The sequence below is a fragment of the Rutilus rutilus genome (assembly GCF_951802725.1).
Source record: "Rutilus rutilus genome assembly, chromosome: 6".
Taxonomy (NCBI): domain Eukaryota; kingdom Metazoa; phylum Chordata; class Actinopteri; order Cypriniformes; family Leuciscidae; genus Rutilus; species Rutilus rutilus.
The window spans coordinates 31358599-31376486 of NC_140214.1; the positions used below are offsets into that span (position 1 = coordinate 31358599).

The 17888-nt window shown below is 40.1% G+C and overlaps 1 protein-coding gene across 2 annotated transcripts in view; it reads right to left on the bottom strand.

The window, feature by feature from the left end:
* mmp16b (matrix metallopeptidase 16b (membrane-inserted)) overlaps window positions 1-17888 on the bottom strand; it is a 39828-nt gene that overhangs the window by 9259 nt on the left and 12681 nt on the right. The window contains exons 2-4 of one of the 2 annotated variants that reach the window (XM_084411001.1): window positions 16652-16800; window positions 12975-13094; window positions 7637-7956 (exon numbers count right to left, since the gene is read on the bottom strand). In XM_084411001.1, coding sequence (XP_084267127.1) covers window positions 7637-7956; window positions 12975-13094; window positions 16652-16800 — 589 coding nt within the window. The remainder of the gene's footprint in view (window positions 1-7636; window positions 7957-12974; window positions 13095-16651; window positions 16801-17888) is intronic. The other variant, XM_084411002.1, reaches the window with a different exon arrangement.

Here is a 17888-nt window from a genome sequence, read left to right on the forward strand (position 1 = left end):
CATAGTTAATCTCAGCGGTGGATAACTTGTGTGAAAAGAACGCACAAGGCATGGGTTTGGAAGAGTGTTCTGAGCATTGTGACAGGATTGCTCCTATCCCAGTAGTAGAAGCATCAACCTCAACCAGGAATACCTTTTCTGGATCTGGGTGACGAAGCAAGGGTGCAGTGGTGAATGCGGTCTTGAGAGACATAAAGGCGTGTTCAGCGTCAAGAGTTCCAAAGCAGGGTCTTTGGTTTTCCCTTTAGGAGAGAGGTTAGCGGAGCTGTAAGCATGCTATAATTGTTGATGAACCTTCGGTAAAGGTTTGAGAAGCCTAGGAATCTTTGCAGCTCTTTTACCGACTGAGGAGTGGGCCAGGAGGTAATGGCTTTGGTCTTTCGAAAAGGTGAGAGAGGAATGGCGAGAGAAAGTGAAAGCAAAATGTGCGATCAGAGAGAGATCACAGTTAGGCAGAAATCACAGACCAGGTAACCTTTGAGAGAGACAACAAGAAATCACATCAATCAAATCAAAAATCAATACTTGCGTATGGTTCTCTTTGTATATGCTGAGGAAGAGCTCTTTTTAGAGCTGGGCGTGTTTCATCGTATCTTTTGGGGCGAGCAGACTCGCGGGAAGATTTAAAGGTTCACCGAACGTGAAGTTACCAACGAAACAATTCAGAGTTCATCTCCCTCGTGGAGGGAGAGGCGAATATGAAAATAAAACTTAGTAAAGAAAAGAAAAACGGAGATGGGCTCCCGAAGGAGCCATGGAACCAGAAATTCTCTCAGACGAAGTGCTCGTGCGTGGGTCCTTAAGGAAGAGGACCTGAGCGCGGTCGCGGGAATTTCAAGAGTCTTTTTTTCTTTGAGTTGAAGTTGCCGGCTGCGTTCGCTTCACTGAACGTAGGGAGAGTCCGAAGACGAAAATAAAGAAAAGACTTAAAGACAAAAGAAAGAGAAATGGAGAAAAGCTCCTGAAAGAGCCATGGATCTTGAAAACCTCTCACAGAAAAAAGTGCTCCCTGAGAAACTTCGGTGTCAGTCTTTTATGGAAAAGATGGGTTCACGCCTGCTTTGCATACGTAGACCAATCACATTCAGAGGTTTCAGAGCGGGAGGAATTCTCTAAAATTTCGTCATTTCTACCCAGAAAGATTGTACACATAGAACAATACATTTTACTGTGATCTCCTATGTATGAGTGGTTCAATCAAAACAAGACGGTTAAACAGATACCAAGAATGAATTATAAAACAGCTCTAAAGTTTTGATTGGTCCCTGACAGTAATGAAGTCAAACTTTTATGTTAAAGTACATTTTTAATAAAAAAGTACACATATGTTGATGTGTTGCCTAACACATGTAAATGATCATAATTATAATTTCAACTGTAGTGTGTTATTCTATATTACATATATAATGTAATACATTTTAATTGTACTAAATTGCAACTTCATCTTTACAAATGTGCAATTACAAATAAATGTACATGCATGACATACATGTTTCAATCGAAATTACATTAAAGTATATTTTAGTTTACCACAAATGCTTGCCACGCAATATAGACCACAAATATAGAACCACACGTCATATGGACTATTCAATTGTTATGATACTTTTATAATGCATTCTTGAAATTTTTTGAGCTTGACGCTCAAATCTCCATTCACTTTCATTATATAGAAAAGAGTGGTCACACTTTTTATTACTATGTACTTAACCAATTGATACAATTTACTTATTATGTGTATACATGTTGGTGCATTGTAATTACATTTAAAATACTCACATTTAATTACTAATTTGTAGTTACACTGTTACTTTACCTCAAACTGTAACCCAAACCCTTACCCCAAAAATTAACTCAATCCTAACCCTAAATCCTAAACCTAACATTCTTCAAACTCATTGGATGTTTGGGAATTATTTAAATGTGGGAATTATTTACAAAGTAAATACATAGTTGTGTAGGTATTTAATGTAATTAGTTATGGCCACCTAATATAAAGTGTGACCAAAAGAGTAGCTGACTCATCTCATTTTGTGTTGCACTCAAAGTCATACAGGTGTAGAACACCATAAGGGTGAGTACGTGATGTAGAATTTTTGAGTAAACTATCTTTTTTTTTTTTTTTTTGCTCTTTGTGTAAAGGGTCACCTTGTCATCTTCACTGACCCCTCACAAAACAGATCTGGTAACAGTGTGTGAATGTTGGGAAGGCTTTCTAAATGACTCATCAAAAATAATCCCCTAATTGCTGCTTATTCTATATTACATACTGATGGCAATCAGCCTTAACATAAAGAAAACCACAGTGTTGTCCATATGGACTGTGGTGACTCTAATGAAGCCTGGCTGAAACCACGGGAAGCTATTATGCCAGGCACGTGTAAAATCAGAGACGGCAGCAAAACAAACAGCCGAAGAGTGCAGGTGGCAGTAAAAATGCCAGTAGCGAATGTATTCGCAGCCATTTATTACTGTCTCGACTGAGACATTTTGTGAAAGGAGATGAGCATCTTAAAAGCTCTCTGCATCCAGTCGGCCCAGGTAATTAAAGCTGAGTGCCTCTAAGTGCAGCTCGCAGTGAAGAGATGGATCTGATTACCTCTTATTTAATGGGCGCAACCGTAATGCAAATACTATATATCAAACAAAGCTGACACCTGACATGCACACAAACATGAACGCGCATACACAGACTTACTCATGGAAGAATAACTTAAGAATCAATTGCGACCAATGATGGCATTGTTTACTTGCCTTGTTTTAGCACCTGATTCGCTAAAGGAAATGTCAATCATACCATGACTCAAAAATGTGCTGAACACTATTTGCATGCCACAATTCCCCATCTCGCAGGCCGGTTTTATCGGGACTGTGCAACTCCATTCCACCAATGCGATCTAGAATAGACTTGTCAAATGTCAAACTTGATGTAGCTTGACTACATCACATGGATATATGTCTGGATATATGGCCACCATTTACTGCCATGATCATTAGAAAAGTTTGAGGAACCAGTAGAATCCAGTTTACCACATGATACTATGGGCAGTAATAGAAAGCTGTCATGTCTGTAGTAAAATTAATAAAAAATGTGTTGTAATGCTTCAACAGGGCAAAGTAATGCAGTAAATGCAAAAATTCATGACCAGAGATACAAATGAAAGCAATGATCAGTAGATTTGATCTATACCATCTCGCAGAAAACATTTTTACAGATCTCAAGTTAGCACAGACCATACAAAATCTAACACTTATTTATACATTACTGTTCAAAAAAGGAGGAGCCAGCTGAGGTGGCTCAGGCATCTATTCCGGATGCCTCCTGGACACCTTCCCGGGGAGGTGTTCTGGGCGCGTCCCACTGGGAGGAGACCCCGGGGAAGACCTAGGACGCTGGAGGGATTATGTCTCCAGGATGGGCTGGGAACACCTCGGTATGCCCCCGGAAGAGCTGGAGGAAGTGTTGAAGCAGGGTCTTCCAGTCCCTGGGATGAGCTCTTTTGATCTCAAGAACCCGGCAAGAAGTGGGTTTTCGCCACAGGTTGTGAACCCTTCTTTGTCGTAAGGCACCTTCGGGAGTGTTTGGAGTTTTTGAGATCCTATGAAGACATTGTTTCTGAGTGGTCGCAGCTTGCACTTAGCTGGCTCCCCTTGATGTCAATGTTTTCATGGTAGTTTTTAAATAGTAGGATTTCCAACTCCCTATGAGAGAGCTCGGTTTGTTGCTGGAGTCTCAGTTGAGGATTTATAATGGTGCAGCTAGCACTTTTGCCTAGCCCCAATATACTTTCTTGTGATCTGCGACCAAGGATTGCTTCTGGTCTCTGTTTGCCTTGGGCGAACCCCTCCTGTTGTACGGTACCTCAGATTGCTGGAGCCTAGAGACCAACTCATTTTACAGGTTTTACAATGGTTGTAGCTAGCCTTAGCTGGTAGCTCCCATTGGTCATTTAGGAACCTTGAATAGAATAGAACCTTCCCTGTTATGGGCAAGGTCCTCCGCTCCCTGTAATGAGCTTGTTCTGACTTCAGCATAATTCCATTATAGACAGTGACATTGAGTGGTATGGCTCTCTGTGAGCCTCCTTGTTGGAACTGTCTATAAGGTGGAGTTTTGTTAGGCCTCCTCTCGCTCTAGAGAGTCATTCTGCTGAGACCTCCGCTCCCCAGAGCTCCGCTTGGATAGCAGTATTGAGTTGTAAGGCTCTCTGTGAGCCTCATTGGTGAGGTGGTCTTTTAGTGTAGAGCGTAGCTAGTCTTCCTCTCGCTATAGAGGGTCATTATGCTGAAGCCTCTGCTCTGAGTACTCCTTGTAGGCAGTAGACTGGGCTGTAGGCTCTATTTGAGCCTCCCTGGTTAACTGTTATCAAGGTTGGCATTGCTAGATCTCCTCTCGCTTTAGAGAGTCGTCATGCTGAGACCTTCGCTCCCCAGAGCTCCGCATTAGGTAACCGGTCCAAGTTGTGTGGCTCTCTATGAGACTCCTTGGTGAGGTGGTCTTTTAGTGCAGAGCGTAGCTAGTCTTCCTCTCACTATAGATGGTTGTTATCTGAAACCTGTCTTCATGGAGGCCGTGGATTTGGTTCTAGGCTCTTTTTGGATCCTCCCTGGTTGACTGTCTTTAAGGTGGCATTGCTAAGCTTCCTCTCACTTTAGAGAGTAGTCCTGCTGAGGCCTCCGTCCCCAGAGCTCCGCCTGGATAGCAGTTTTCATATATATTAAGCTCCTTTGAGCCTCCTTGTAAGCAGTCCTTTGTGTAGACCATAGCTAGGCCTTCTCTCGCTTTAGAGAGTCACCTTGCTGAGGCCTCCACTCTGAGAACTCCCCTGAGTGTTGCTAGGTTTCCCCACGTGAGACCTCCACTCGTCAGGGGTGTGTCCGCTGTGGCGACTGGCCGGATATATTTATATCCTTGGCCATATTCAGTTTAAGGTATTCTTTGAATACCAGGCCCTGAGCTAAGCTCTATGTAGCCAGGGTGTTTGGCCCTAGGGAATTGAGTCACGACGACCGCTGGTGAGCACTGCTAGGACGGTGACTCCGGATCCGTTCCGTAGAAGTCCCTGACTTATGTCAGCCATACGTCACTCATTCCTTCAGCATTAGTGGGCATTTGTTCCCCATTAGTGCCTTGGATGCAGTGCGAGTTCCCATTCAAAAGGGAATGACTCGGGTTATGAATGTAACCATGGCTCCCTGAGAAGGGAGACACTGTGTCCCTTTGCCATGCTTCAGGCATGCCTGCCCATGTCTCCTTCAGACAAGAAGTGGATGACATGTACTAGAGGCACCCTATTTATACTCTGGTCATACCAGTAGTAACGTTATAGGCTGTCACCGGCCAATGTTATTGTCGTGCTTTGACACGTGCTTCAGACACCGGTCATGCTAGAGGTATTCCCCATTAGCGTCCTAGGACGCAGTGTCTCGTTCCCCTTATCAGGGAACCAGAGAAGGGGTTCCCTGCTTTGCTTCACAGGAAAAAAATTACTTTTTAAAATATGTTAAAATAGAAAAATGTTATTTTAACACTAGAACTGCCATGGCGGTCATTTTGACCGTTTTGAATTTTATATCTGCAATAACTTTGTTGAAAAAATAAATCAAATCCTGCTGGTACCTGACTTTTCCTAAAAGTGTCTGTATTTTCATTTAAAATGTTTTTCATATAAATTACACATAAGGCAAAAAAAACAAATTAACATATTGACCTATTTCGGCCATAGACGGTCAGATTGACCCCACTGAATTTCGCGGTATTATTATATACACAACAATAAAATGTGGAAATAAACATACAAAACATATTCCACAACAAATCATTTAAATGTAATGATATTCAGAACAGAACCAGAATGAAAGAATAACTATAAACAAGCCAAAATGAAATAGGCTACTTTCAAGCGAAAGTGAAAGTAAGCGGCGTTGGGCTCACGTAACTCTCTAATTAGAATCAAAATGTTTCAACATTTGCATGGTAAACTGCATGTATTTGGATGGTAAACTATTCTTTATTATAGGCTTTGTACTTCACTCACGTTCAAATATCGACGGAACAAATCATCCTCTTCACATGCGCAAAATGGTACGAATTGTAGGCTACTACTGACTATATAAACAGAGCAGTGGAATTTTTATATGTTAGTTTGACTATTTTATTATTATATTTTATTATGGCTATAATGAACAGGCTGCGATGTCAAGATTGCAATGCTGGAATATGGTGTGTGTGTGTGTGTGTGTGTGTGTTTGTGTGTTTGTGTGTGTGTGTGTGTGTGTGTGTGTGTGTGTGTGTGTGTGTGTGTGTGTGTGTGTGTGTGTGTGTGTGTGTGTGTGTGTGTGTGTGTGTGTGTGTGTGTGTGTGTGTGTGTGTAAGGCGCGGGCGCATCGAACAGTGTAAACATGAAAACAGGATACTCCGTCATTTTGTTCAGGACATCTACGGATATTATTATTTATAGATGTATAATTAAACTTGTTTAAATGTACAGTTTGGCGTTGTTTTGTTTTTAAAAGATATCCTAATACAATAAATGCATTAATCTCTCAATTGGGTATTTATCATTAAAGATGTTGCGGCAGTTCCAGTAGTTATGGAATTCTGGCACTTCTAGTGTTAAAGGGGACCTATTATGCCCTTTTGTAATGTCTTGAGTTTGTCTTTGGTGTCTACTAGGATAGGGTTTCATGCTTGAATGTTCAGAAGAAAGAAAAACACATTATTTTTCACATATTTGACATTGTTGCAGCAACTCTCTTCACAGTCTGTTAGTAACACTCTGTTTAGTTCCTGTCTCTATGAAGCCACTCCTTCTGGTAAGCACATGCACTCTAATTGGTCAGCTGTCGACCAGTGTGTTGTGATAAGTTAACTGCTTTAAGCTGTTTCAGAAATGTCCCACCACTTACCATAACTTCAAGTTTGAACACACTTCTAATGCAACTCAACCAGGCATTGCCCCTTTTAGCATATGCCTTGAGCAGGAATTATTTAAATGATTAATATTGTGATGTGTTCATTGCTGGAAGACTACAAAGAAGGCATTTCATCGAGTTCAGAAACAGTGTTTATGTGAATGTTAGATTTGGTAGCGTCTGTGCTAACTTGGGGTCTGTAAAACAAAATTTGTACAGAATTCACTGCTATTACTCTGCCCTGCCAATGATCATAAATATGGCTGTAAAAGTAATGTTCATGATATGCTGCTATGCATCAACTAATGTTAACACTTAGAACTTTATTGGTGTTAGCAAATTACATACTTTACTAACGGCTTCATTATATTTTGTGGCTGCTTAAGCTGGTTAGAAAATGCCCCGGTGAGATACTATGAACAGGTGGTGCAGCAGTTTAGTGAATTCTCCACCTTAATATGTAAAAAGCTACAAATGGCAGTTCATTAAAACACTAATTTCAGCCTGTAAATTATAGCACTAATTACTTTAAATGAGTCTTGTTTTGCAGAATTAGTGTTGGTTTTAGCCATTACACTTCCTAAAGTCATTTATTTTTCAGTGGTACTTGTAAAAGTCTCCAGATGCCATTAAAGATTTAGCTGCTCTGTCACATTTGCATTCCTGCTGAAATGGCGACTTTATTGTTTGTTAATTGTTGAAATTGAAAATGTGGCCTAACCTGCCGTTCTCTCACCATCATGGTTTGGGTTGCCCAGCGTCCAGGGTTCGTCTGAGTCAAAGTGTGTGTCGCCCCCTATGCCCGGCCCTGGGAAATAAGCATGTGCCAGGAAGCCTCCTTCTCCATCAAAAGGAGAGCTGTCACCATGGAAACCAGAGGCAAAGATGATGGTGATGTCGACGTCGCGTTTGCCGCTCTCCAGAGCGCTGTAGGGCACAGCCTCAAAGCGTAGCGGCGTGACGCCTTGCCATACGTCGAACGCCCGGCGAATGGCCTCATGTGTTTCTCGTGCTCCCACTTTGGGAGTCACATTTTTAATGCTAGAAAAACAAACAGAAAAAATCATTGTTTAGCAGTGGAGTTGAACTCTCTAGCAAACATTAAGACTAAATTTGGAACAGCAGGAGGGTGATTAAATGATTACCAAATAAAAAAAATTGGCTGAACTATCCCCTAAAAGGATCTAAAATATATTTTTACTTGTGATTTAAAATTGTTTACATGTTCTACACTGTTAACTTTCAACTTCCATTTTGTCAGACAAACTAAAAAAGTTATGCAAAAGAAGTTGGCATTATAGACATAAATTAACTGATACATGAGTTAGACAAATTTAAATTGTCTAGTGTAAAGTCTGCCAAAATAGCATTTTACATCAGTAACGCGATATTATGGAAGCTTGTTTCGACTATGAAAAAAAAAAAAAAAAGTAATTGTGACATTTTATATCATAAATCTGACTTTTTTCTCGCAATTGCAAGACTTTTCTTTTTTGTGCGAGCTATTAACTCATAATTGCAAGAAATAAAGACAGAATTGTGAAATATATGCTTGCAATTGTGAGAAATAAACTTTCAATTCTAAGAAAAAAAGCCCTAAATTGTGAGAAATAAACACACAGTTACTTTTTTATTTTATTTCCTGATGAAAACAAGCTTCTATTCAATATTAAAATTTAGTTTAGCTTCAAATGCTTGGATCCACAAGTATACATCATGATTGCTTTTGAATATATAAAGCTTATGTTATGTTCGCTGAAACCATAGACCAAATTTAAGCTGATGTAACTAATTTTTCCAGTTGAGTAAACTTTAAAAAATCCCTAAAGCTGTGACGGAGGCCCGCAAGTAAGAGCTGTGCGTGTAAAAATCACTCCCCTAGCTGGCCTAAAGAGATGCACTAGCGACTGATGCTAGAGGATTCGGTCTTTAGCGTTCTTGTTAGCGCGCCCATCTCCCGTGCCAGAGACATTCAAATCGTGTGTAATGGAGGCCAACTAGTAAAAGCTGTGCAAGTAAACCTCACTCCCCTGACCTCGACCAACTGAAGAGGCGCACTAGCAACTGAAGCTAGAGGCTGTTATGTGTAACATCCTTGTTAGCACACCCACTTCCCATGCCGGAGAGTTAATTTGTATTACTAAATGGTTAAAGTAGTTGCATTAAAGGCAGGGTAGGTAGGATTTATTAAAAATTAAAGATCCAAATTTGTTAAAACTTTCTATATATATCAATACATAATTAAAATGTAAGAACTCTGAAAAAAAGAGTATAAAAATCAAGTGACTCTAGACCGTTTAATCTGTATTAAACACAGCTCATTATTTCGATTCGGGACGAATCAAAGGATTGGCTTAGGCGACTGTCACTCTCTCGCAACCATGGCAACCACCCTTTTGCCACACAGCACCTGCCCACTTGCGCGCGACCGTTTGATTTGAGGAGTGCGAGAGGCACGGAACCTGATCACACCTCCGTCCAGTAGATGGCGGTAATGCACTATGTTTGCAAGCTGCCAATAAAATCTATCGAAGAAGAAGAAGAAGGCACTGAACCTAGGAATACCAAAACAATGGCAGAGAAAGAGCAATCTAAATTTACAGTACCGGCATATGCAGTTAGTGAAGGCAAACCAGGCAAAAAAATGCCCCTTCCCCTCCGCTTGTCTCAGGTAAATAATGCGTCCTCTAGCTCAGCGGTCGGAGTCGCGCGTTCATGTGTTTTGGGGGCGAGGCTTTGGAAGAAGCACAGAAATGAGGGGGTGGAGTGAATGGAAATAATGAGATGTCTTTAAAACAGTCGTGAGAGGTCTACAGACACTCGATTTTGATACTTTCTTTTTCAGAGTACTTACATTTTAATTATGTATTGATATGTACATAAAGTTTAAACAAATTTGAAAAATAAAAATTTTAGACCATTTCTACCTACCCTGCCTTTAAGCATAATATTGTGGGAAATGTAAAGGCTCATGTTGCAGTATCTTCTGGTACCAGGGAGAGTTTGTCTCTACTAGCGTGCTTGTATTATCTTTAGGAAATCTTCATTTCATGTGTGCTATTAATGGGGTGTTTTGAGATTGTGTCAGTGTGAGAATTCTTTTTCCGTTTAATCAGATATTAACATCAAAACCTTCCCACTGATCGAAATCCACCACTATCAAATATCATAGTAAAATACCCTCACCATTGTGATAAGTTAATATCACAGAAAAGAGAGAGCATTTTCATTTCCAAAGTGAATTTCACCGACTGCCCTTAGACTGGCATCTTTGCTGAATTCCCCACATTGAAGTCTTTATCTTCCTCTAACAGACTGAGAGGCCCTGAAAATCTCAGCTGACTTTTCTCTATAGAGGCCAGTCACTCACTGCCAAGCCTGTCTTCATTTACATTCCATTTGCGTAGGTGGCCCATCAATTAAAAAAAGCAGGATTTGAATAAATCATTTCCGTTATCGCCCGCTGTAACCGGGAAAGTCTAAATTGAGGTGAGAGAACACTCTATTTCCTCCGAGCCCTTTAGAAGGTAATCTTCAGGGAATTCAAATATGTTTCTTGAAGGTTAAAGAGTGAATGCTGGAGGTTATTATATGCTTGGCTGTGTCTTCATTGCAGTGCAGGATCCACTGTTGGATGGCAGAGACGGGACGATTTGAGGGACGTCTGTTGTTCCAAACTATTAGGTGTTGGTTGATCAAGGTTCAGTAAACTGTTGCTCATCTCAAATAATAGTAACCAAACCTTTTAGCCTTAACTTTACTTAAAGTTACAGTCTACCTCTTTTAATTGATTCCTGAGGAAACTTATTTTAAACAATTTTGGCTAATGCACTCGCGTTCGCCTTGATGACAAGTTTGGGTGAGTATTGGCAAAACGCATAAGATTTAGTACCTTCAGTGCCCTTTAGATAGTGATATCACTTCTTGTATTGCAGAAATAAACTGCTGCACAAAAAGTTAGGCGCCATGCAAAATAGTAACAACATTACTCATCACAAATATTAGATTAAAGAGTTTATATACTTCAATTAAAAAATGCAGTCAAGTAGAGAGTAAAAGTTGCTAATATCTTTGATACAGTCAAGTACAGTAACCAATTACAATAACTCAAATAGTTTACACCACTGCGCATACTTCCCTACTATATAATATGTGAAGTACGCCAACAGAGCAGTATGTTCAAAGTATGTACGCCAACAGAGTAGTATTTCCAAATAGTATTCATAGTATTCGAAAAACAGTAGACGAAAAGTCCCCCGGTGACCTACAGTACTACTTCCACCGAGATATATGGAGTGTGCATTCGATGGACACTTTACTATCCCATGAGGCCACGGAAGAGGATTTATGAATGACAGTGAAACTGTCGCTGGTAGGTCACGTGACAACTCAACAAAATGGCGCATATAGTAAGTCTGGATTACATTCATACTACACACATTCATATTATAGAACATCCTTTTAATACAGTACATTTGAATGCATGGTAACTAAGATTCACCGACAGTGTTTAATTATTTTTTAAAAATACAGTGTTTTTTCCCGTTCCTAAAAAGTACCAGTTGGACATGCAATTTTTCCGCCCAACAGAGACGATGGGCCCTATTTTAACGATCTGAAACGCAAGTATCAAGCGCAAAACGTAAGTAACTTTGTGGGCGGATCTCTGTTGCTATTATACCGGCGGGATAAATGACTCTTGTGCCCGACGCAAATCTAAAATGGGTTGGTCTGAAGTAGCTTCATTATTCATAGGTGTGGTTTGGGCGTAACGTCAAATAAACCAATCAGAGCGACATCTCACATTCCCTTTAAGAGCAGGCGCACTTTTTCCATGGCGGATTGCTATTATAACGGCGGATTTGCCAGGCGCACGTCAGGAGCGGTTCACAGCCGAGGAGAGCAATGCTCTCGTCATGGCCATAAAAGACAGAGAAGTGACATTGGGGATGGAGAAACCCACCCAAATTAACTTTGGTTAAACAGGCGTATGATAATTTGGGTAAATGTGTAAGCTAGATGTATGCTTTTATAATAAATTGTCTATCTATCTATCTATTTATCTATCTATCTATCTATCTATCTATTGTAATAATGTATGATTTGCAAAAATGAAAACTGCTGCTTCTGTGCAGATTAGAGAATCAAAGTGTATGCGCGTTGTGCACACGCTACATTGATTATGGCCAAGCATGCACCCTTAAAATAGCATATAAATAACATGCGCAACGCGCATGATTTTACTGACTTTAAACTAGGTTTTTCCTTGTCAGTGGCGGAATTGTTTTTTAAACCTGCAAAATAGCACCAGGGAACATTTGCGCCGGAACACACGCCTCCTCTTTGCGCTGAACCGCCCCCGGGGAGCGCAAGTGTATTTCCTAGTTTACCGACGTGCGTCTGTGGAGGGAAAAGTCCGCTGTGCACAGGTGCAAAATAGGAATGATACATGCGTCGGTGTACAAAGTCAATTGCGCTGGGTGCAAGATAGGGCCCGATATGTTAAAACATACACGCTCACGTAAGACTGTAAGAATATGCATTTCATATGCATTGAAATTCCAATTATAACATTTGTTTTCATTAATATCATTATGGAAAATAAATATATGGTTTGATTTACAGTAATATTATTTAATGGACATTAGCTAACATGCTGGATTTTCTTTAACTAATGTTAACAAAGATTCATAAAGACTGTAACAAATGTATTGCTCTTTCTTATATAATGTTTGTTAGTTTAATAAATTAACTAATGTTAACTAATGGGGCCTTATTGTAAAGTGCTAGCAGAACATCATATGCACTTGGACCAACATAAAGGTGATTAAATAATTACAGAAGTAAATTTTTTGTGTGAACTATCCCTTAATTTCTCTTGTTTCCTTAATATCCATATGGAAAATAAATATCATAAAAATAATCATGTAAAATGGGTATACTATACATTTAAAATAACTTATTTAGAGTGTTGTTATACATTTAGATCTTGCCTGTGCTATATTTATAGATCAAATTAGATCATTCGCACTAACAGAAACATCATGTCTCTCTCTAACCTGTATGTGATGTGTGTGCGTTGCCACTTCTGTCCAGTTAGTGCATAACGCTTCTTCCTGCGGGATCCAGATACGCCCTCAAGCTGGTCTGGCACCCCACATCTGGGTTTCTTCATCCAGCTAGAGGAGAAGAGAAGAGGAGTGAGGTTATTTCTGCCCTTCATCCAAAAACAACAACAACAACAACAACAACAACAACAACAACAAAAAAAAAACACTAGGTTAGCTAAAGTTACAGCTTTAAGGCATAACTATAAAAGAGTTAATGGATTTAAAAATAGCCAGTTCTGTGTTATATATATATATATATATATATATATATATATATATATACACACACTGGAGATGGAGATTTGCTGGACATGCATACAAATATTTAACACACAAAACAATTGTCTATCACATTGTGTTCGCACGAAGACGAAGGAAATCTTTAATAAATCCAAACTGTTAACAAAGAACATGCAGGAGATCACAGGAATAAAGTTAAGCACAACCACGCTAGAAACAACAATGAACAATTAGAACAAATGGCTTAAATACACAAAGGAACTGGGAACAAGTGAGTAGGAAGATGAAATGGGCGGGGGCTTGGGAAGAGGATGCAGAACTGGCAGACGGGGCAACCCAGGATGAAGGAGGAGCCATGGGGGGAGATGAATGCAGGAGGAGCCAGGGAGGAGATTAATGCAGGAGGAGCCAGGGAGGAGATGAATGAGCCAGATGGGAACCCAGAGCACTGCAAGGAGGACAAGTGGAACCGATGGTGGCAGGAGCCAGGGTGAAGTCAGCGGTCCAACCACCAGTGGTGGAGCCAGGAGATTTGGAGAGCCAGGCGATTTGGAGAGCCAGGCATATCTGAGGAGACGACAGGGTGCCAGAGGACTGAGGTGGACCTGGTGTGACTGAGGACCAAGGCTGAGCCAGAGGGAAAGGGGAGCCAGACAGAGCGGAAGGGGTGGAAGGATGAGGTGTAGCCAAAGGGCCGGAATTCTATGGGGCAGGCAGAGTGGCAACTGAACAAGGCCAAGCCGGAGGGACAAGGAAGCCCGGTGAAGCCGTAAGGACGATGGTGGAGCCGACTGGTTGATGGGCCAAGGTGGAGTGATGGGCTTACCAGCCTGAGACCAAAACAGGGGATCCACATGCCAAGGCGAAGCTGGCGACCTGAAGACTTGAGGTGGATCCGCACAGCAGAGTGGAGTAAACAGAGGAGATGCAGAGAAACTGAAGGGAGCCAGGGGAAGCGGGGAAGAAGGACTGGCTGGCTTAGGTAGAGCAGGAGGGAGAGGGAAGCTAGGTGGGACCATCATCGATGAAGGAGATTTGGAACTGGGTGGGACGAGCGGAGACGCAGGAGACTTGGAGCAGGGAGGGACCAATGGAGATGCAGGAGATTTGGAGCTTAGTGGGACCCTCAGGGATGGGAGACTATGGAGAAATCCCTCTTCTTCAAACAATAACACAGAAACCTTGCACAGCTCACCCTCGGCAACGGGAGTATGGGCAGGGCTCTATTCCATTCCCTCGAACTCCTCGATGACACCCACTGATACTGACGATGTTGCCGGCTCACGCACCTGGTCAGACATTCTCCGGGGCGAAGTATGGCTCAGGTGTCGGCCCTGGCGCTCTATCAATGGAGGGATCAGGCTCCGTGTCTGCGGTGCATAAACACCGTGTTGGGTGTTGTTGGTGGATGGCAGCTAGTAGCTGGGTCTCTGGGTCAGGAGTGTGGCTGGCGTTGGCTTCAACCGTGAGGCAGATGGTCATAGGAGAGTTGTTGTTAGCCAGCACCCACTCCATAAATGCAGTAAATTTCCCTCGAGAATCATTAGGCCTGCCTTCCACCGCTCATTTAAGCTGGTAAGGCACGCCAGGTCTAAAAAGTCACTCGTGTGGTCCTCGAGGGTTTTATTTTCCTGCCCTAAACAGAGAAATCTGACCGCTGGAAGATCTATTTCTTGTTCGGTCTTCTGTCACATTGTGGCTGAAATGAGCGCACAAAGACAACAAAAACAGTCTTTAATGAATCCAAAAATGTAACAAAGAACACGCAGGAGATCACAGGAACAAGTTTAGCACAACCACACTGATTTAAACGAGACTGAACACTGAACAAAGGGAACTAAGGGCTAAAATACACAGGGAGACCAATCAAAGGAACTGGGAACAGATGAGTACTTAATTTGAAACTATGACAACAGATGAGTGATTAGGAATAAACCAAACGATGACAATGAAAACTAAGACTAGACAGAATAAAACAAGAGAACGTAACAATGTCAATGATAATAATCAATATATAATACAACAATAGACATTCAGCACCAAATTATAGTCATCAAAATCACACTCTCTGTAGCTTCATGAAAAAATGTTCTTGAAATCCGCTGTTGTTTTTCATAACAATCTTTTTTTTTTACTGCACGTTACATAAGAGATGAAATTTCACAATAACAGCTAACATTAATTAGCATTTGCAAACCTACTACACAGATAAAATGTTTAGATAAAAGATGATATATTTATTTATATCACTGAATGTGAGAAACAAGGCCTGATCTTAATTATCAATAAACCATAACACAGAGAATAAAAAGAACTGTTTAAAGGCAGATTGAAACTGACTACAAGGTCAAACAGAGAGTGTTATGCTCTATAACACTGTGCTTTTCTCCTCAAATCACTTACACATGCAGTAGAAAATGTGCATGCGGTGTCCAAAAAATCAGAGACCAGGGTTGAAACTTTCAGTCCAAAGAAAAAGTGATACATTTTAATTCATGACTCATTTCCAGGAAACATTTGTGTCATTTGTGTCCATATCACTTACTACTGATGAAAACTGACTTTTTTGATAGAGTTTTGATAGAGTTAATGCTTAGTGTTTTTATGGAATTTTTGGAAATTCAGCCAACTCGCATGTCCAAATTCATCATGATTACAGTTTAATTGGGTTACATAGAATATTTATTAGAAAACTTTTACTGGAATAAAAATATCATGGTTTCAGTATTTCTTTTAGTCCATGTTTTTGGACTAAAAGAAGAATATGCCATTAAAATACCCATAGTATTTGGTTGGCCAAGTACTTGGACCTGGAAAATATGATTTCCTTTTCGAATTACATTTTTTATTTTTATTTTATGTTTATAAATCATGCGAAAATGTCATGGTTTCATGAGAATGGGCCCTAGTAAGTTGTAATCCCTTGTGAAAAAGAACTTTTAAAAAGTGCACTTTGTAATCATGTTCAATTAAAAGTTTTAATAATCTTTTGTCATGCTTTAAAGAAGAACACTTGATGTGTTGACTAACATACTAAAGCACTTGTAAAGAACTAGTAAAGTAGTAACGTGAAATACTTCAATATTACATTTAAAGTTCAAATATTTGTTTGAACTGCATCTTCCTCATTACAAATGTGTAAATATAAATACATTTAAATAGTGCAACTTTCAATAAAATAGCTTTTTTATTGAAGTAATAGCTTACTTTGTTTTAGTGCTTGTCAGTACATTCAACAATACACAATATCATTTCCATAATAAGTACTCTTTTTAAAAGTTCATGCTAAAGTGTACTTCATTTTCACAAAGGGTGTTTTGTTACAGTGTGTTGCTTCAGTGTAACGGGACACTTTACTGTATGTATGTGTGCTTAGCAGTACTCACTCGACAGTGTCCTTGTTTAGCGTCCCTGTGATGTTTAGTCCGTACTTGTGCTGCATGGCAGCAATAGCAGAATGCATGGTTTGCGCTGATCGCAGGACGGCCATGTTAGGTTGTGTATGGTGGAGGTAGCCATACCTCTGTAACCACGCCTGCAAGAGACAGAACAAACATAACCTGACAACATGTCCTCAGCTAAAGCCTGAGGATCAGCTGTAGCTTGAACAACAAAACAATGAGATGGAGCTAAAGGCTCACAAGGCTTGGAAGGAAGCCTATGTTTAGGGCTTCATTTTACGTTGGTTCTCAGATGGTTTTGCTTGAGGACCAAGGTTGTATATTGGCGACTGGGTGGTAATCACACAAAAGTAACAAAACATTGCAATTGATTAATATTACCATGAATTGCACAGGCCCAACTAATAATTGACATGATAATAAATGAATAGGACTGTTTACAATATTGTATATGCATACACAGCATCAGAAGTGCAAATTACCAGGCAAACATATGGACAAAAACCTTCAACCAGAACAGAGTCAAACAAACCACTCAACTTTTTCATTAACAACAACGAAGAAATCCATCAGGAACTTCACGAAATGTTTCCACTGCAAAGGCCATGCAAGTATACATTTAATGAGGTGCTCTGAAAATGATAAGCTGATGGTTATTTTCATAGTTCCATTCCCTGCTTCCAGTTTCATTCTGTCATTCACTATTTTACCTATGCATGTATGTATGTGTGTTTAGTTGTGTGTTTAGTTATGTTTGTGATTTAGTTAATAAAAGGTGTGCACAATACGAATTTGCTTCTGATTCTCTGCTTGCAACAAAGTGTATTTTACGATTTAGATTTCGACTACAGGCTCTTAGTACTACTGTCCAGTAAGAAAGACATTTCACTCCCCTGGAAATTAATATTCCTTGGAATTAATAAACAATTAATGCTGAGTGTTCACGGGACGAACAGGTGGGTTGATTGTAATATTAATTTTACTACATTAGGTTAATTCTATTAACTGATCCAAATATTCATAATCAATTATAAGCTAATTTGCTACAACGACTTAAGTGTACTTAAAGAGAGTACACTTTTATGAATGTTTCTTAACACACTTAAGTACACTTTGTAATAATAATGTGAAATTAAATGTTTTACTTTAAAGAGTATTTTAAATCATTTTGTTTTAATCTTTTGTTGTGTTTTAGAGAAGTACACTAACATACAAAACACAT